The 18,362-nt window shown below is 37.6% G+C and overlaps 2 protein-coding genes across 2 annotated transcripts; one reads left to right on the forward strand and one right to left on the reverse strand.

Moving 5' to 3' along the window:
• The first annotated feature begins 275 nt into the window (after nt 1–275).
• LOC146162648 (polypeptide N-acetylgalactosaminyltransferase 4-like) lies at nt 276–12,750 on the forward strand. The gene is made up of 12 exons (XM_083385659.1): nt 276–443; nt 2,279–2,563; nt 3,892–4,212; nt 5,276–5,435; nt 5,935–6,081; nt 6,742–6,872; nt 7,131–7,349; nt 7,909–8,091; nt 9,159–9,290; nt 9,557–9,688; nt 10,386–10,520; nt 12,637–12,750. The coding sequence occupies exons 1-12, from the start codon at nt 276–278 to the stop codon at nt 12,748–12,750; spliced, it is 2,127 nt and encodes a 708-aa protein (XP_083241785.1).
• Nucleotides 12,751–12,851: 101 nt separating this feature from the next.
• On the reverse strand, nt 12,852–17,704 carry LOC146162649 (transcription factor 21-like). The gene is made up of 4 exons (XM_083385804.1): nt 17,155–17,704; nt 16,105–16,198; nt 15,467–15,573; nt 12,852–12,990 (listed from the first exon to the last, which is right to left on the reverse strand). Exons 1-4 carry the CDS (start codon nt 17,572–17,574, stop codon nt 12,976–12,978), a joined length of 636 nt encoding a protein of 211 aa, XP_083241930.1. The 5' UTR covers nt 17,575–17,704; the 3' UTR covers nt 12,852–12,975.
• Nucleotides 17,705–18,362: the final 658 nt, after the last annotated feature.

An 18,362-nucleotide genomic window follows, 5' to 3' on the forward strand; every position in this document is an offset into this window, starting at 1 on the left:
TGGCATTTTTTACTACTAGTAGTTAAGATGATCCACCAAAAAAAGTTCCTACTAACGTAAATTGCTTTTGAAATTAAAAAAGAAATAAATAAATAAAACAGGAAAAATCCTTACGGTACATTGACTTCAATAAGCCTCTTGTGTAGGTAATAGCGTTTCTTTCAGTGTTAAATGTGGCAAATAAAATAACTTGATCGCTTACTTCGATTAGCCATAAGATCAGCCCCTGTATACAAAAACACGAGTTACTCTTTAAAGTTAAAGCAAATGAAAAGATGCGAGTTGCGAGGTTGGCCAAGACGGGAATCAACATCTCGCTTTGTGTCCTTCTCTTCCTCGTTATTTATCTTCTTGCTCCAGACGACGACGACAACAAATCGGGAGCACGGGCTTCTGCGGAAGACGATTATGACTTGTACATGGAGGAGAACGGAATAATAGAGGTAAAGCCTGCTTTTGTTGCATCCCGAAAGATGCGATATCTCAGTAACTGATCAAACCAACATCTAATACACAGAGACAGTGATTAAGCGTTTGATTAGATACAAAACAACCAAATCGATTCCGCATAAATATCTTTAATCAGGGACAGGGTAAAGTTTTGTTATGTGGCCATTTGCGTAGACGAGGAGGGCACCAGGACATGTCCGCTAAAAAATAAATATATTGCGCGTTTCGCGCGCTTTCTGTTGTCGAATTAAGAAAGCAATTCAGCCCAAAGGAAGAAAACGAACATATAAAACAAGTGTGTCACGTATCCTTTAAATCAGGGGTGGGCAATTATTTTTAGCCGCGGGCCGCATGAGAAACCTAAAATATTGTGGCGGGCCGGGTCAAATATAGGATTTAAAATGCATCCAATATGACGTCATACTCCGACGGTGTAAAACATATAATTAACCAATTTGTTATTACGTTTAGAGTTGTGCGAAAATGTGCAATTTAAGTCGGATTTAAAGAAGGTCACGAAACGTCGCGCGAAGCGCGACAAATTTGCGAATATGTTTGTTTGAAAATGCAAACTTTAATTTAGATTTAGATGGTACTTGACGCGTTGAGCACCGACTAAAATGTATATTGCTTGATATATTAGCGTTTATTAAGTTGTGGGGCGCGTTGACCCAAAACTTAAGATTAAAATAGGTGAAAATTTCGTACGAAAAACTTACCTATATGTTTTTTCTTCTTGTTTAAAACTTTAAGTTACCGATGTGTTACAAAGTTTAAAAAACTTAGCCTAATATAAATATTATGCTAAGTTTGTTAAACTTTCGTTGGAGAGAGTGCCACTGAGCAGAGGACGCTATTTGTCTGTGAAGTTGCCAAACAATCCCGCAGGAGCAACACAGAAGAGATTCGCGCGATGCGCGAAAAGAATTTCCGTTTTAGCATTTATAATTGAAAAATATGCCGCGGGCCGGATTAAACTGCTTGGCGGGCCATATGCAGGCCATATGTTGCCCAGGTCTGCTTTAAATGGAAAAGTGCCAATCTAAAATAAAATACACAGACGATTTAGTTAATATAGTTGTTTTATGACAAAAGTTGTGAACTAATTTTGTGACGCTATCCCTGTAAATTTTTATGGACTTCCCAAACGAAAATCCTGGATCAGCCCCTGTTGTTTACTTGTGGATTGGCAAAATAGTACGAAAACTGTTTGCATATCAAACTAACTCAGTGTAAATACGTCGTTAATAAACCATTTTAACACGTTTCTACACAAACAGTTGGAAAACCAGTTAATCAAAATGTAAGACATGGAAAAGGAAGATGTTATTTATTCTATGATGAAGTGTTATTTATTTAAGAAAAACTTGACTTTGACTTAAAGTATTTTTGAAAAGACTTGATTGTGACCTAAGCCATTTAAAATGGACCTGTTTGCAAAACTGGTAATCTCTCTTAAAACGTTTCACAACAAACAGTTAGAAAACCAGTCGATCAAAGTGTTACCCACCCTAACCAAATTACTAACCCTTAAAATTGCCCCTCAATAACCCCAAACAGGGGCAAAAAATCCGGCGCCAAAACTGTGGCGCCCCAACAACGCAGGTCAAACGACGCGTCCAAACGTCGACACCAAAACGGCAGATGCCAGACCGACGGCCCCCGAGCGTCCCATAATTATTCTGCTTTAGATATTGTTGCCTTGTAGGTCATATTGTGTGTTTCCTATATATCAACTTAAACTACTGAATTGCTTTTCGAATGAAATACGACCACGTCGTTCCTAATCCATCTTAACACGTTTCAACACAAACAGTTGGAAAACCAGTCGATCAAAGTGGAAGACATGGACGTGGAAGACATCCAAGATGAAGTTCCCTTCCTCAAGAAAGGAGCAGAGGACAGGAGGAAAATGATGGACGAGCTCGTCATCGTCATCGTGACATCAGACGACACGCCTCCCGATGACGTCATTGTCAACGTGGACGAGTCGCTCGAGGCGCCGAGCGAGGTGGCCTCCGATAACGATGACGTCGACGTATTACGCGATAATGACGTCATGATCGAGAATGTGGTGATTGATAGGAGCGAGGATCTGCTGAGTGAGGTTCGGGTTAAAGTTTTTTTGTGGATTTTTAAATTTAGTCGATTTTGGAGATATTTTACAAAGTAAGACGCGTATAAGAATGTGGTATTGTTTGAATACTTTGTATAGAACATTGGTTTTTAACCGGGGTGACCCTGGGGTGCCATTTCTTATGCCCAAGAGTGCCGATCGATATTTGAGACTTTTTAGGAATCTGATTTTTGCTCAATTCTTACAACTTTTAGTGTAGGATTAGAGTGGAATAAATCCAAGTAAAACTTACTACGTTGTGCAGAGCCAATGTGTGTTGTTTCAGTTTTGTTTATTGTGACATTCTATAGTGATTTACCTACGGAAAAATCTTGAAGAAGTGACACAATCTATGTATTATTTTGCGGGTTGCCGCATTCGAGTGACTTCACCTACGGAAATATCATGTATTATTTTTAAGCCATGAAAGGTTGACAACCACTGGATTAGAAAATATATTTGTCCTCAATCGTTTTTATAAATTAGGGCTTGATGCATTTTTCACGAGTTTATATTAAACATTTGTTCTTAACGCTGTGCATTTTCTTGTAAATTGTTAGTTTTTGCTTATTAAAATTATGTTGGTTATGTTCTATTATGTAATACAATTTTGCTAGAAATGATTTATTTATCTAACCTAACGTTTGAAACAATTTGCTTTGTATGTAAGTTTTTATCATGCAAAATATTCTTCGCAACGGACTATGTTTATCAAATTTAATATCTTTAGATGGTATTTTAGTTCCAAAGACTTAGATTTATTTTTGAGATTTAGTTTGGTTGCTATGGTTGTAATTTTATTCTTGATCGCAAAAGGACTTGCTATTTTTGCTGTTTAAAATGACCTTGTGTGGACCTTATAGTTATTTTCAAGACTACGTGAATTGGACCTATTTTACGTAATTTAAAAATAACTCTTTTTGTATTTTCAAACATTTTTTTCTCAAGATCATCGGACCATAATAAGGGCACTAGATTTCTCTGATACCTGAGAAAATTGCAGAAGCAATACGGAGACGTGGCTTGTATTAATTAAGTTTGAACTTATTAATGTTAATGTCATATGTTTTTGTTCGCTTACAAAAAGTTTAGTCAAAAAATTGGGTCGCTATTACTTTACAATTATAGTTGCGCTTAATAATTTGGTCGTCGCTAAAAAAGTTAAGAAACACTGAGCTAGGATATGATTGTTAAACTTTAACTTGATTTGGCTTAAGGTTATTTTGCAAACTACAATATTTGAGCCTAAGTCATTAAAAAAATGACTGCCTTAATCCACTACTAACCCTATTTTTATCAAGTTCTTAAAAATATTTTCTCTCAAGATCAACGGATCGATGACGTCACTCGACGACGGCGCCCTCAGCATCGGGGTATCGGAACTGGTGGATTCCCCGAATTCTCACAACAACCACTCGTCCCCGTTCTACGGCCCCCACGAGTTGCTCCCCTGGCTAAAAAAGCCCCCGACGGACCGGGACGCCCCCGGAGAGTTCGGTCACCCCTTCGAGATCCCCAAAAAGCTGGGGCCTTCCGTGGAGCGTCAGATCGAGGAGGGGTATCGGCGATATTCGTTCAACGTGCTTGCCAGCGACATTGTGTCGCTTCACAGGAACCTGGGCGACAAAAGGGAGGAGGAATGCAAGGTGACGTCATCACTGACTACGTCATATTCCTGGGATTTTTAGAGGGTGTAAAGTTGTGTTGACTTAGCATTTTGGTGGATTGAGCATTTTTTAATACAAGTTCTTTTTGTTAGTATTAATTTAGAATTAGGGTTTACGTTGCACTTTTAAAATGTATTTATTTTTTCGGGAGTTTGAAACTTTGTCAATGTGTTCTGCGTTAAATATTATTTAAATTATTATTTTCTTATTTACTAAATTTAAAGTTACGTTTTGGAACTTTTTGCAAACCACCCAAAATATAAGAGTAAGGCAACGTATCACGATTCTGGTGTTTTTGTAACTATGGTCCCAACACAAAAACGCAATAATTCGCCACAGAGCAACATGAAAAAGTTTTTTGTTCAACTCTATGATTATGATATCTCAGGGGATTAAAAAATATGTCTAATACCTACGTTATAATCCGAAACGATCAATAAATCGCTATCCAATGATTGGAATCAGGATCAGCAAATTTCGTCAAAAGACATTAAGATCTCGTGGGACTCGGATATTTTATCTTCTCTCCAATATTTTGATTATAATATTTTAATTGGCTTATAAAGGATTAAAAATCAACTGGAAACCATACCCTTTGTAGTTCGACATGGACTGTGATCTATAAAATACTTTAGGGGTTTTGGGACTCGAAATAATTTCTTATTTTTCTATTTTTATGAGTTCGAAGAAAATTGTTAAGTTTTTCTAAACTCTAAAGGAACAAAAATGAACTGATAACATACATTTCTGTATTTCTACACTGCAAAGGCTGTAATCTACAAATGGAAACTTTTAATAAAAGGACACGGGACATTTTTTTCTCCAATATTTCGATTGTAATAGTTTAATTGGCGCACAAAGGATTAAAAATCAACTGGACTTTGTCTTTCGACACAGGCTGTAATCTACCAAAGACTTATGAACTTTTGGACATTATTTTTTTTTCAAATATTTTATTTATAATAGTTTAGAGTTTATAAAAAGAGTTTATAAAGGAAACAAAATACTTACTCATAACCATGTCGCATTTTTTTCAACACAGGCTGTAATCTACAAAAGACCTCTACCCACTGTAAGCGTCATATTGTGTTACCGATCCGAAGCCGTTTCAACACTTTTACGTACAATCTATAGCGTGCTCGAAACAGTCCCGGCCGTCCTTCTACAAGAAGTTATCGTAATCGATGACGCAGACAAGGGAGGTATGACGTCACGCAATTCGTAGATATATTTACTGTTTTTGTTTATTACCATATGGTTATTTATGTCAACCATTCAACCCGCTATCGTTACCTGTAGCCTACTCTAAAATATTTTTTTTCCTCCACGTTGGGCAATTCCTTAAATATAGAACACAATGGTAAAAAGAAAAATGTTTCACTCGTTTTTAACACCACTCTTGAAACAACGCAAAATGCTATGACATTTTTATCAAGGGCTTTCCAAACTTAGAACCTATTCTTTAAAAAAAAAAGACGCCCAGATCGATCCCCAGAGATTTTACAATGCATCAAAAATAGATTAAATTAAATTCTGTGTTAAAGAAGGGGTGGAAATTCAATTTTATTTCAGTTGTCAAGTTCGACGGTTTGTTTGCTTAATCCCGCAGACCTAAGTTAAGGAAATAACCACTGCTTAACCTTACCTAATGTGGCCAGTGATTTTTTTGCTTGTCTATGATCAAATAATCTACCGTTACAGAAGTCTTCGACATTCTTAAGGGCGAATTCAAGGACTTGGAGATGGTGAAGCTGTTCAAGCATGACGAACAGCTAGGTGTCACCAAAGCACGCTCGCTAGGTGTCGCAAAGTCAACCGGTGACGTCATTGCATTTCTCGACTCTCACTGTGAGTTGATCTCAAACAATTAATTAACAGTTTGAATTATGGTTAGGTTTGGACGAATTATAAAGAAAAAATCTGATTTTAAGAAACATCGTTCCCGGTATGGCCGGAGGTCGTGAGTTCGAACCTCACTGCAGGATAGTTTTTTTTTTTTTGGCTGCCTTGCTTGCATTATTGATCGACTGATTTGGTGAGTCTGTGATTGCTATCGGTGTTTTAAGAAACATATATCAATTTTAAACCCAAGCGACACAACAGATTGTATTTCAATGAAAGTGTATTATTTTATTACTCCCCTAGTACTCTTTTGTTTGGTAAAACTACATAAAAGAATTCACTGTTGGCAAAGTGAAAAAAATGCAATTCTTTCTTTTTCCTGCGAATTACGACATCGAAATGTTAAAAAAACGTTTAAACGCGTGATGTCTTTGCTAACCACACACGTCATAAAGAGGAAAAGAAAAGCAAATTGACCCATGAATGCTGTGGCAAATTTCCAGACATATTCGGTTTTCTTGCATTTGCTTTTGATTCTTTTGTGTCCTAATAAATGCTAAAACACACCTTGTTTGGTATGTTGATGCCAACCTGATTCAAAGTTTAACATACTTGTCGGCTCAAAAATAAATTTTGCGTGAGTGAAATTGTTTGTTTTTGGTTCAGGTGAATGTTATGAAGGTTGGATGGAGCCTCTACTGCAGCGGATTAAGGAAAACCGAACCGTCGTGGCCTTGCCAATTGTAGAAATCATAAACCCTGACAATTTCAAGTTTTCTGTTACTCCAATGCAAAGGGTAATTGGTGTTAGATACAGGGCAACACGAAACTGACCGTGAAAAAGAGAAGAGTAAATCGGGAACTTGCATAAAAATCGGGAACTTGCATCTTAAAAAAAAATAGTTGAATTAAAAACGGTTTCATTCCAATTAATCGGTTTACAATTGTCATTTTATTGACCTGTTTAAGGTCTAAAGGCGAACACACTCTTCTTTAACATTTATAAAACCTAAAAACAACTCTTTCAATCATTATGATTTATCAACTTCCTCAAGGTACAACGAGGAGGCTTTGACTGGACGCTTGCCTACCGATGGATTGCGCCTCCTAGTGAGCGTTTCCGTAAGCCCAAGATGGACATGACGCAACCAGTGACGTCACCAACCATGTCGGGAGGCGTTTTCGCGATGGACCGGAAGTACTTCGAGGAGCTGGGCGGATATGACGAAGGAATGACGTTGTTTGGGGGCGAAAATCTTGAGATGTCGTTCAGGGTAAAATGTGCAATATTTTTCTTGTGTTTAAATATAAAAAAGCCTTTAGTGTTGTTATTTCGTTAGTTCTCAACATGTCATTTTATATCGACTTAAGTCATATTGGAAAGCTTTGTTTTTTTTTGTTTTTTTTAATTCGAAGCATTATTTCATATAGCAACATCAAAAACAAAAAATAGCAACAGTTTATGCATAAAAATATTTTTTACCTGACTGGACGAAGCTAAACAGATTTGAACAAACACAAACAAGCGTATGGTTGAGACATACCTTCCCACATAGCTTACCTAATCATCTGCAGTTTACAGTTTACACACTGAACCAGTTGCAAATGCAATTATACATTACAACTATAAGCATCACATAGAAAGTCTACAATATGAGTGGAGGTGAAATTTCAGTAAAAGAAGACCAAAGAAAACCATCTAAATTTAAATAGAAAGGCTAATGCATTTAAACTTTACAACGTTAATAAGTAATTTTCATTAAAAATACTTCACTCCTATAAAAGCACGATTTAAAGGGCTATAAATGCAAACTGTATATTTGTTTTTCTTAGATCTGGATGTGTGGAGGACGTATAGAGGTCCTGCCCTGCAGTCACGTGGGCCACGTGTTCAAGTCCACGTCGCCGCATGACGTACCTCATGACGTCATACTACGTAATAAGCGGCGGGTGGCCGAAGTGTGGCTGGACGAGTACAAGGCGTTGTTCTTCAAGAGAACGCCGGATGCGGCTAAAGTGAGTTGCATACCAAGGATTAAACACAGTCATGTCCTATACTTTGTTGTTTATTTCGTGGTTCTATTTCTGTGGAACATCGATATTTCAGCTTGATAATGAATTGCAAAGCCAAAGAGGTCAAGCAGATCGACCTTTTTGACTTTGCAATTGATTATAAAGCTACATTACAGATCCGTGCAAAGTGTACCCAAGAGATATTTCATTTAGGCGAAACAGGCTGTAAAAGCATGTAGGCGAAATATGTGGATGGAATTGTATTCTTCTTATACTTCATCCACGAATGTTCGATAGCATTCTACTTCCGAAACATTATGATTGTCAAACAAATGAAATTCAAATGTGTAATGGAATTGCTTTCGAGTTTTTAGAAGGAAAATTGCTTTAGTGTTGGTCCACGTAGTTACCTTTGGTTGCCAATTTACTATATTTTCTCAGAATTTTACCAGTCAAGGTGAAAAAAGATGGGTATGATTGCAAATGCCATAAAAATACTTTATAAGCTTGGTTTATGGTTTATCAGGTTGTTAAAAACGAGTTTACCTCAATCCTTTGCCATCTTTCTACTAATTTACTTTTAAGGTCAAAAATGTGGGTTGGATTGTAAGTTATAGCCGAAATACACAAATTATTAGATGTCAGATCGGCACCGATACCACCCTAGTATCGGACGAGCACCGACCCTGCCATTTGGCATCGGGTATAACCATTGCCAAATTAACCATTAGGCTACTAGGGCTATTGCCTTAGGTTCTTGAAAAATTCGACCCTTTAAGGCTAATTTTTTTGTACGGCTGGTAGTCATGCAGATCAGTACCAGTGAAGTACAGTTTTTTGCTTAAAAACGAATGACTAAGTTAAGTCAATATGTGCCTTGTGTGTAAGTTTTGTAGCTTGGTTTGCAAAATTAGGCTCTTCTCTACTAAACAGCCTTAGGCCTGCAGTACCCTTAATTCGTCCCTAGGCAACCGATCCAATACTCATGGACACCTTACGCGCAATATAGATAAACTTCCTGACCATACCCAGAACCCTGACGTTTCACATTGTTGCATTTTTGTATTCAGGAAGACGCAGGTGACGTCACAAAGAGGGTATTGTTACGCAAGGAGCTGCAGTGCAAGTCGTTCGCCTGGTTCGTCGAAAACGTTTATCCTGAACTCTACGTTCCCGAGTTGAATCCACGACTGAGCGGATCGGTAAAAAATATAGGAGCCATTGCGCTCAGGATTTTTGCTAAAATTTGTTTTCATTCTTAAGAAAATATTGTAAAAAAAAATTCTGCCCGGTTTTGTAAGGCAGCTTGTCTTATTTATTGGCAGTTTTTTCTCCTTTCTGATTATGAGCAAACGTTTAGAAGCTTGGTTTTCCTAGTATTATTTTTGCATAGCTTAAGGTGAAACTAGGGTATCTCTCTAGCATGCTTAACTTAATTTAATGAAACCGGCTTGTTATTGTGCTGCAGGTTTGCTGTACGTTCGGCTCAGCTGAAGTTTGTCTGGACACTCACTCACATCTCCCCATACCAGGAAAACCGCTAGGTGTCGGCAGATATCACCCAGGACAATCCACTCAGTATTTCGAGTTCACTAAGCAGGTGAGGGAATACGGGGCTCCCATTACAATCCCGCATCCTTTTTAATCCCTGTTGGGTGCTAGCGGTTTACTACAAAAACTATCAGCTTATTTCTTATTTCGCACCTAAATTAGGCCAATGTTGATTTTGTTGGGTCGAACGGTTCGGAGTGGCGTTTTGGCTAAAAATGATCTTCCCAGACCAGTAGCCTTTTTTACCAGACCATCCCGCCATATACTTGAATGTAAGAGTTCAGATGAATACTTGCATTAACGTCGAATGGTAATGTTCGATTTCCTATAAGGTTATTCCTAGAAGAATCTAGACAACCCATTATTGCGACGCCATTTTCGAAAAATTTTAATGGTTCGAAAAAAAAATTTTCAGGTAAAAAAAGTATCTACTTTTAGCACCAAAGTACTAGTTCATATGGGTGAATTTATTGGGTTTCGTACTGGGGAAGATTTCTCACAAATTTTGACAATGGCAGGAAATAGGGAGACATGGATGTGATGAATTAAGTTCAACTTATTTGTGTTTTTCAAACGTTTGGCTTATAGACAATGTTCGTTGAAAAGCAATGGGTCGTCAAAGCTTAGTTGGTAAACTCACGCTTATTATTGGGTGGACGCCTAAAATAACGGGTATATATACGAAATATTCGATATACCTATAGTTGTAACTGTAAGCATACTATTCTTTCTACAACTGTCCCCAGGACGAATTACGTCAGACGAGCGCCCGTGACGTATGCCTTGCTTCGAAGGGCGGCAAACTGGAGGTACAGAAGTGCAAGTTCCCGGTTGAAACCAAAACGACCGCGCCACCGAGCCAGCAGTGGAAAGTTAACCAGGTTGGTTCGCACAAAAACACTGCATGAAGTAGGGGTGCAATTAATAGAGATCAGGTGTAGCCAACTTATGTTTGATTGTGATCGACTAAAATAAATTTCAGAGACTCTCGATCGACTGGTTCAGTAAAAAAGTCACAAGAACGCTTTTGAATCATTTGAGCGTTGATTGCATCTCAAGCCAGCGATAAAGGTTAATTTGTTACGGTAATGAATGCTTAATTGGACTTGTCCAGACAACAATTAGACATTTTGATGTTCCGCTTGTGTTCGACAGCTACTGCAATGACGTAACACATATTCGAAGTGAATTTATTTATCAGTGATTCTCAACCTTTTTAGTGCCAGAGCCGCATTTCAAACCTAACGTTTGCAAGGAGCCGCATAAAAACAACAACAACTATACATAACGCTAGCCTAGGCTAACTAATTAACACTGTTGAAATAGCTAATTTTTTTTGCCATAGCTTGTCGATCAGGACTAAATATATTATGACGTCACGAACCACAAAATTATTTTAAACAGCAGGACGGAAGTAACCTGTTAACATTAGTACTTCGTACTTGGGATCCTTGCTGATACAATGCATTAATTCTTGATTTCGTTTACTTCCCTTGTTGCAAAGCTGCTACTACTAACTAATTTTTCACTCTGTTAGTGAGAGCCGCGGTTGAGAATCACTGGGCCAACTGATAACTATGGCTGCCCTCGTTTTGGAAAGCTCTGCTTTAGCCTTTAAGAGTACATCTACTAATTACTTGACTGAAGTTCCCTTTGTTTCGTTTTTGGTGTTTGCTGTTCGAAACATAGCTTAAATAAAATCAAAAATACTTGCTTGAAGTGGAAGAATCGTGAAAGAACGCAAAAAAATAATTTCTGTCGAAACGGCGTTCCAGTAAAATAATAGGCAGGCATGCCGTAAAGACAATTTTTTTTTCAACAGGCCATGTGCGTTTTTCAACAGGCCAACCCGTCATAACCTTGAATATATCTAAAAAAAAAGATTTTAGTTTGATACTTGTGACTACATCGAACGATAACCTCACGTTCCCTTAGGTTTACTTGGTCTCGTTATGACGTAATTTTGTGACGTCATATCTGAAAACTTTTCATCGTTCCAGTAAAAAATATGTCCTAGTTTCATCGCAGAGTATAAGGAATGCAATTTTTATAGATGAAGCACGTTGTGTGAAATTGTTATGGGGCAACTTATGATCTCTGTAACTATAGTTGCCTCCAGTTTGGGAAGGTCTGCTTTAGCCCTTATGAGTATATCGACCAACTAGAGCGCCAACGACTCGGCTTAAGTGCACTTAAATGCCTTGACTTGACTCAAGTCTTTTAGGCAAATTGACTCAAGTCTTTTAGGCAAATTGACTCAAGTCTTTTAGGCAAATTGACTCAAGTCTTTTAGGCAAATTGACTCAAGTCTTTTAGGCAAATTGACTCAAGTCTTTTAGGCAAATTGACTCAAGTCTTTTAGGCAAATTGACTCAAGTCTTTTAGGCAAATTGACTCAAGTCTTTTAGGCAAATTGACTTAAGTCTTTTAGGCAAATTGACTCGAGTCTTTTAGGCAAACTGACTCAAGTCTTTTAGGCAAATTGACTCAAGTCTTTTAGGCAAATTGACACGAGTCTTTTAGGCAAACTGACTCAAGTCTTTTAGGCAAATTGACTCAAGTCTTTTAGGCAAATTGACACGAGTCTTTTAGGCAAACTGACTCAAGTCTTTTAGGCAAATTGACTCGAGTCTTTTAGGCAAATTTGACTATTTTACTTTTGACATTTCAAAAGCCATTATCTAGGCAGACGTAGCCAACACGTCGATCATAAGCAACCGGTCGATTACCACATTTCACCTGGTGTTCTATTTACTGAACCAGTTGATCGCGAGTCTCTAAAACATATTTCAGTCCAACATAAGTTGGCTACACCTGAGCTAAAATAAAGATACTTTTATCGTATACTAAAAAAAACGATTTAGAACTTTTACTTCCGGTAAAAGTTTCCAACTGAGAAAGTTCTGTATGTTTTATGACTGTGTTCTTTTATCAATTCATTCTTGTACTAATTAGGGCTTTTACGCAAAATTGACTCTTTTCTTATTATTTTTGCAGGACGGAACAATAATGAACCTTGAATCGAAGAAATGCCTCGCCGCTTCGATCGGTGACGTGTGGCTCAGCAATTGTGACGTCACCTCGATACGTCAGAAGTGGAAATGGAAGTGATGATGACGTCACGGAATTAAAAAGCGTAATTTTTTTTGCACAGAACTGTAGAATTTCGCAAACCCCTATACCTATTCGCGCACCTACACTGTACATTTTGTGGCAATTTCTTGTATTTGAAACTTGAAAACGCGAGGCAGACGAAAAATAAAGAACAGAATAAAGCTCTTGAAAGAAATGAAAAAATAAAATAAAGTAGAGAACGAATTGTTGAGGTCTTTTGCGTCAAACGGCGTACTTCTGCGATGAAAAAGAGGAGATTTAAAAGGGGGTTGGTATTTTTCTATTTTTTATTGTGTGCTTTTTTTATATGATAACTCTAAGAGACAGAAATATACTTAGATTTCGGCTGTAAAATTAAACCGTTGTGACTCCAATGCAAACCAGTTTCATTGCACCCAAATTTTCTTTATAAAGCTAAAAACTACAGGTTCTGACAAGCGAAATGTTTTGCAGTGTTGTTGAGTGAAAAACTTAGGCAAAATGTTCCAATTGGAGTCTTGAATAGCGATAACAATTTTGCAAAAATCTTAAAATAACGCTATTGTTTTAAACGTTCAAGTTTGAACTTCAACAACTATCAAGTGAAAAATCAGCCATAATGACAAATTACGACAAAAAATCCTAATGTATCAAATATTGCATGGTATCTAAAAACGTCATATATATATTTTTTTAATTATGTCGGTATACTCAAAGCACGATATTTAAGAAATGAAATATTGATTTCCGATAATTTATTAAAGCAGGGCATATTTAAGTTGTGACAGTTGCGAAAAACGTTCAATTTGAGGTGAAAACAGTGTAAATTAATAAATTGATGAAATAATTGAGCAGTACTAGTTAAACGATCAACTTGGTTGTTATTGGTTCTCAAACTGCTGCCCATGGACCTTTTGGGGGATCTCGAACTAATTTCAGGGGGTCCTAAAGGCCTAAATAAAACATTGGTAAGTTATTTAAAAAGTGATAATTTTGTTAAAAATAAAACGAGTTTGTTTGAAAAAAAAACGCTTTATCACTGAATGTATTTCAACTCCATTTCGTTTTGGACCGCAAACAGAAGGTTTCTCTCAGGTCTACTTGATTTATAACGTCAATTTATGACATCAGCTCTAAACAAATTACGTCAGCTCTAAACAAATACAGACCCTGTTCAACGTACACAGAAAAATATGTGAGAAGTCCGCGTTAAAAAAGCCCATGATTAAGTACAATGTATGGAGATAAGTACTGTACAAGCCCAATTTGTTAATAAAGGCTTAATCAAACTGTCATTAACCATTCAGCCCCCACGTCCGTCAAGCAACGGGCCTCGACAACGACTTGCATCTGCGCCGCGCGCGACAGCTGAAATGTGACTGTGACGTCATAATCATCACCTCCTGTCGCGCGCCAGGTGGTGCCCCCCGACTGGATGTTCACGTGATGTTCGTAAACCCACGTGGGGGCCGTATCTTGTCACGTGTGCACACGTTATTTCCGGGCATTGTTACGTAGAGTTTAAGGACAAAAGTAAGTTTTTGAACAATAACAAAACAGTTTTTATGCCAAGTGCAGAACACGTGAGGCCCGGGGACATTCTTTTGCGATGCGCGAGCTTTATCAGAACTAAATGATTGTTGTGTGAATGGTTGATCAGGTAAAATTAATTTACACGAGCATAACGAATGTTTTTTTTCTATTTACAATAATATATGCGCTAGACCTGGTGTAGTGTTTTAGGTCGAGACTTTACAGTTCTTGAAGTGATCTAGCTTATTCGGTATTTATCTAATGTTGTGTGAATGCAACAAGTAATTTTAAATTGGACAACTACGACCTATTGTACCGTACAAATAATTATACGTACAATAATAATAAATGTGCTTGACTTCACGATTGTTTTTTTTTGGTAAATTTCTGAAAGTATTTTCTATATTAAAGCCCATACAGAAGTAGGTATCACTTTGAACGTTTCGAATAACTCTTTATTCATTTGATGTTGAAAATCCTACCTACTTTTGTATGGGCTTTGATATTCTTATTACGTCTTACTACAACCTCCAACCATTATGCTCCAAAATTTTCTATATTGTTTTGACAATATAAACCCACACGTTGACAAGTATTCGTGAGGTGCCCTTAGGGTTTAAATTAGTTCGACCAAAATAGTTTAAATTAGTTCGACCAAATACGGCTATTTGTCATGTAGACATGATTAAAAAGAAACTCATAAAAAAGGAAATAATTACGAATTTGGCTTGGCGTTAACTAAAGGGTAGAGTTCCGTCTCAGTTTTCAAGAATTTCATATTAACTAATTCATAAACTCCAATTTTATTCTAATGCTAAAAGGGTTTGCGTGTAAGGTGATTATCAACGTTTAACGAAAATATCCAAACAGAACCACAATGGTTATAAAAAAATTAGAATACCATTAAGATGTTAAGCAGATGATGCAATTTGCGTAACTTAGGATTCTGCTTTTTTGAATACAGTTGTTTCAGATCTATCTTTATAACCTTTGTGGTTCTGTTTGGAGCTTATGATAATGATAAAACATCAACAACTAGAAGTGTTGGAACAGGCTTAGATCCCAATACAAACAATAAAAATAATATTAATAATATTATTTTATCAACATTTAACGCAAATATTAGCAAACTGTTTATAAACCGATATCTACGCAAGCTGTAAGTTTAACTTGATTATTAAATTCAAATCAGTTTGGTTACCTTTCTCCTTTTGCTCATGCAGAACGTACAGATCGGGTCGCCATTTTGTTCGTCATGCACCGTCAAGCACGGGTGCTCTTCGAAAACGTCAGAGCTGAGCGTTTGGTCTGCGTAATACGTATTGATTGCGTCACTCTCAAGTCTCAACTAAGGATTTGCGATAATCCAATTTTGAATTTAACGCTTGATATTTACTTTGGGAAAAATCAGACCGCCCAATACGACACGAATTAGGTCATTACTAAGAACATACAAAAACACGGTAAACTTTAGACTTAAAAAGGTTGAAACGGTAGCCAGGTTATTTAGCCACAATTATAAACGACATTACTATAATTAAAAAAATTATAAAAATACATTACACTAAAAACAAAAACCATAAAGAACAATTATAATAGGGAGTGGCTTTTTGCCTGGCTCGCTCGGGTACACATACACCAATTAGTGATTATATGTCGATTTGAAATACTTTGCTGTCCGAGTTAATAGCGCCTTCCAAAATATACTGTGAATGGGGTTGAATGAACATGCTTTAAACTAAATATAATTTTAAAAAATGTTCAAGAACGAGCTACCCTTTACTGACCCCGCATTTAAACCCTGGACTCGAGTCAGTTAATATTTGTGTCCACACTTACCGAGGTGTTGTATGTAGCTGACCGCAAGTCGTAACGTCTCGACTTTACTCAAACGACGGTCGATCGGTTCGGTTGGGATTAATCTTCTCAGATTCTGGTCAAGAAACACGATTTGTGAAAAAGCGAAAAATTAAGGCCCCGAGTGTAAGCGCCGTTTTGTACCTTTTTAGTACACTTGTTTGGTCACAGGACTTTTCAAGACGTTTTGCAACGACAAAAAGAAGCCTTAGAAAATAATTCAAACTAAAAGCAAACTAAAAAAAATTGGAAATAACAAAAATAAAAATACTACAAAACAATTAAAGCTTTTGGGTTTTTATTATTGGAATAAGCGGATTATTAAAAACTAGAAACTTAATCAAACTCAGATGTTTAGAATTACGTTAAGTCAAATTTGCAGTTAGTTTAAATTAATTCGGAATTCATTTTTACATGCTAAACCGAGAATTGCAAGGATTTATGATAATTTTGTTGTGCTTTCCTTCCTCTAACTCATTTCACTCTAACTAGTCTTCTAATTACCTAAAAACGTAGGTCCGGGTGTGATTTTGCTCTGCAACTGGTAAACTTTGATAAATAATTAAAACCGTAATTTACAAACGTTAGAGGTAGACCAAACAAACTCGGACTCTCAATTATTGCTTGAACGCTTTAAAACCTTTTTGTGAACAGGGCGAATTAATGCTGGGCAGTGGGCAAGGCTGTTCCTTGAGGAGAAGGGATTGTATACATGGCCGCTGCAAACTGCATTGTTTGCCTAGTATAACTACGTAAATGCAAAAAAATAAATCGTTTTCGAGCCGTGCATCTCATCGCACCCTCAAATATTAAAGTTCAGCCAACTAGAACCCTAAAGGGCATTTTTTATTTTTTTGTTTTTTTAATATAAAAAATAATCACATTTTTGGGGAAATTGTATGACGTAGCTTTATGACGTCAATCCTGATTTTTTATGACCCCCAAAAATAGATCCTGGATCCGCTTCTGTCAGTAAAGACGCTTACATATTGTCGATTGCAGTTTTAGTACAGAAAAGAAACACAGTCGTACCTGAAAAGCTAGATTCACGTTCGGTGACCTTCTGCTGTCCGCAGCGCTCCGCTTTTTCGGCGCCTTTTCGGCAATTTCGAGTCCGTGTCCGTTCGCGGTCCGGTCCCTGTCCGCAAAACAGGTTGCACTCCCCACGGGTCCGCCACGGTCCGCGACAACCGCTCCGCGGCCCGTTTCCGCAAAGTTGCGCTTCGGGCTGTTCTGCTGATGACGGTAGCAGGTCAGATAGGAAGCGGTGGTGTCGTCCACCGGGGTCGCTTCAGGGAATTTCCCCGGGAAAATAGAAAAAAGCGGGGGCAGGCGGGTCCCCATTCCGCAGTCACTGGGCGTGGGTGCCATCCAAACGGGGAAGTCCCGGTTTTCCAGTGGGGCTTGTTCAGTGGCGACGGCGGCGACCGGGTAAGGTTCTTCGAAATTCATTTCGCTGACGACGTCGCGATTTTTTCCTTTGTGTTTTCGTGTGATTACCAATGGTCAGAATAAAGCAAAAAAACTTCAATAATTTTACAATAACCAATGAGTTTCTATTATTTTTTTAAAACTGCAAGCATTTAATTTATTTTCAAGCTGCAAAGATTAATAGGATTAAAAGGCGTTTTTTATCGTTATCGTGCGTAACTTATAGCATTTATACACAGATATACAAGTTACATATCGATTTGGAAGCCATACTATAACACTATTATTGGACGAGTAACGACGACACTGTTGTCCTCCAGTAACATCGTACATCCAAAATCATAATTTCTGTAAAAATCGCTTGGTAACTAGTATGTTGATACACTAAATAAACTGTCAGTTTATAGGTTACTGTATATGGCTGTATGGCGACTCTAAGCCTCAGCACTTGACAGCATAGGATTAATTTACTATACACTACTGATTTTCTAAGCACTGAAACCTTGCGGTCGTTCACATGTAAATGTGAAACCGCGCTTATTTGGCTTCCGTAAGCAGAAACAGTAGCAGCAGCAGTTATAGCATCATATCATTACAGCCATATGCATTACAGCCTTTCGGTGGCTTACATTTAACTTATTGAACCGCGCTTTCTTGGCGTCCGTAAACAAAAACAGTAGTAGTTATAGCAGGGGTCGGGAACCTATGGCTCGCGAGCCATATATGCCTCTTTTTGTGACGCCATAAGGCTTCTTTCATGAAAGATTATTGCTTGCTGATAAACCTAAGCTATCCCTTGTCAGCATGAT

The sequence above is a fragment of the Ascidiella aspersa genome, chromosome 3 (assembly GCF_963924565.1).
Source record: "Ascidiella aspersa chromosome 3, kaAscAspe10.2, whole genome shotgun sequence".
Taxonomy (NCBI): domain Eukaryota; kingdom Metazoa; phylum Chordata; class Ascidiacea; order Phlebobranchia; family Ascidiidae; genus Ascidiella; species Ascidiella aspersa.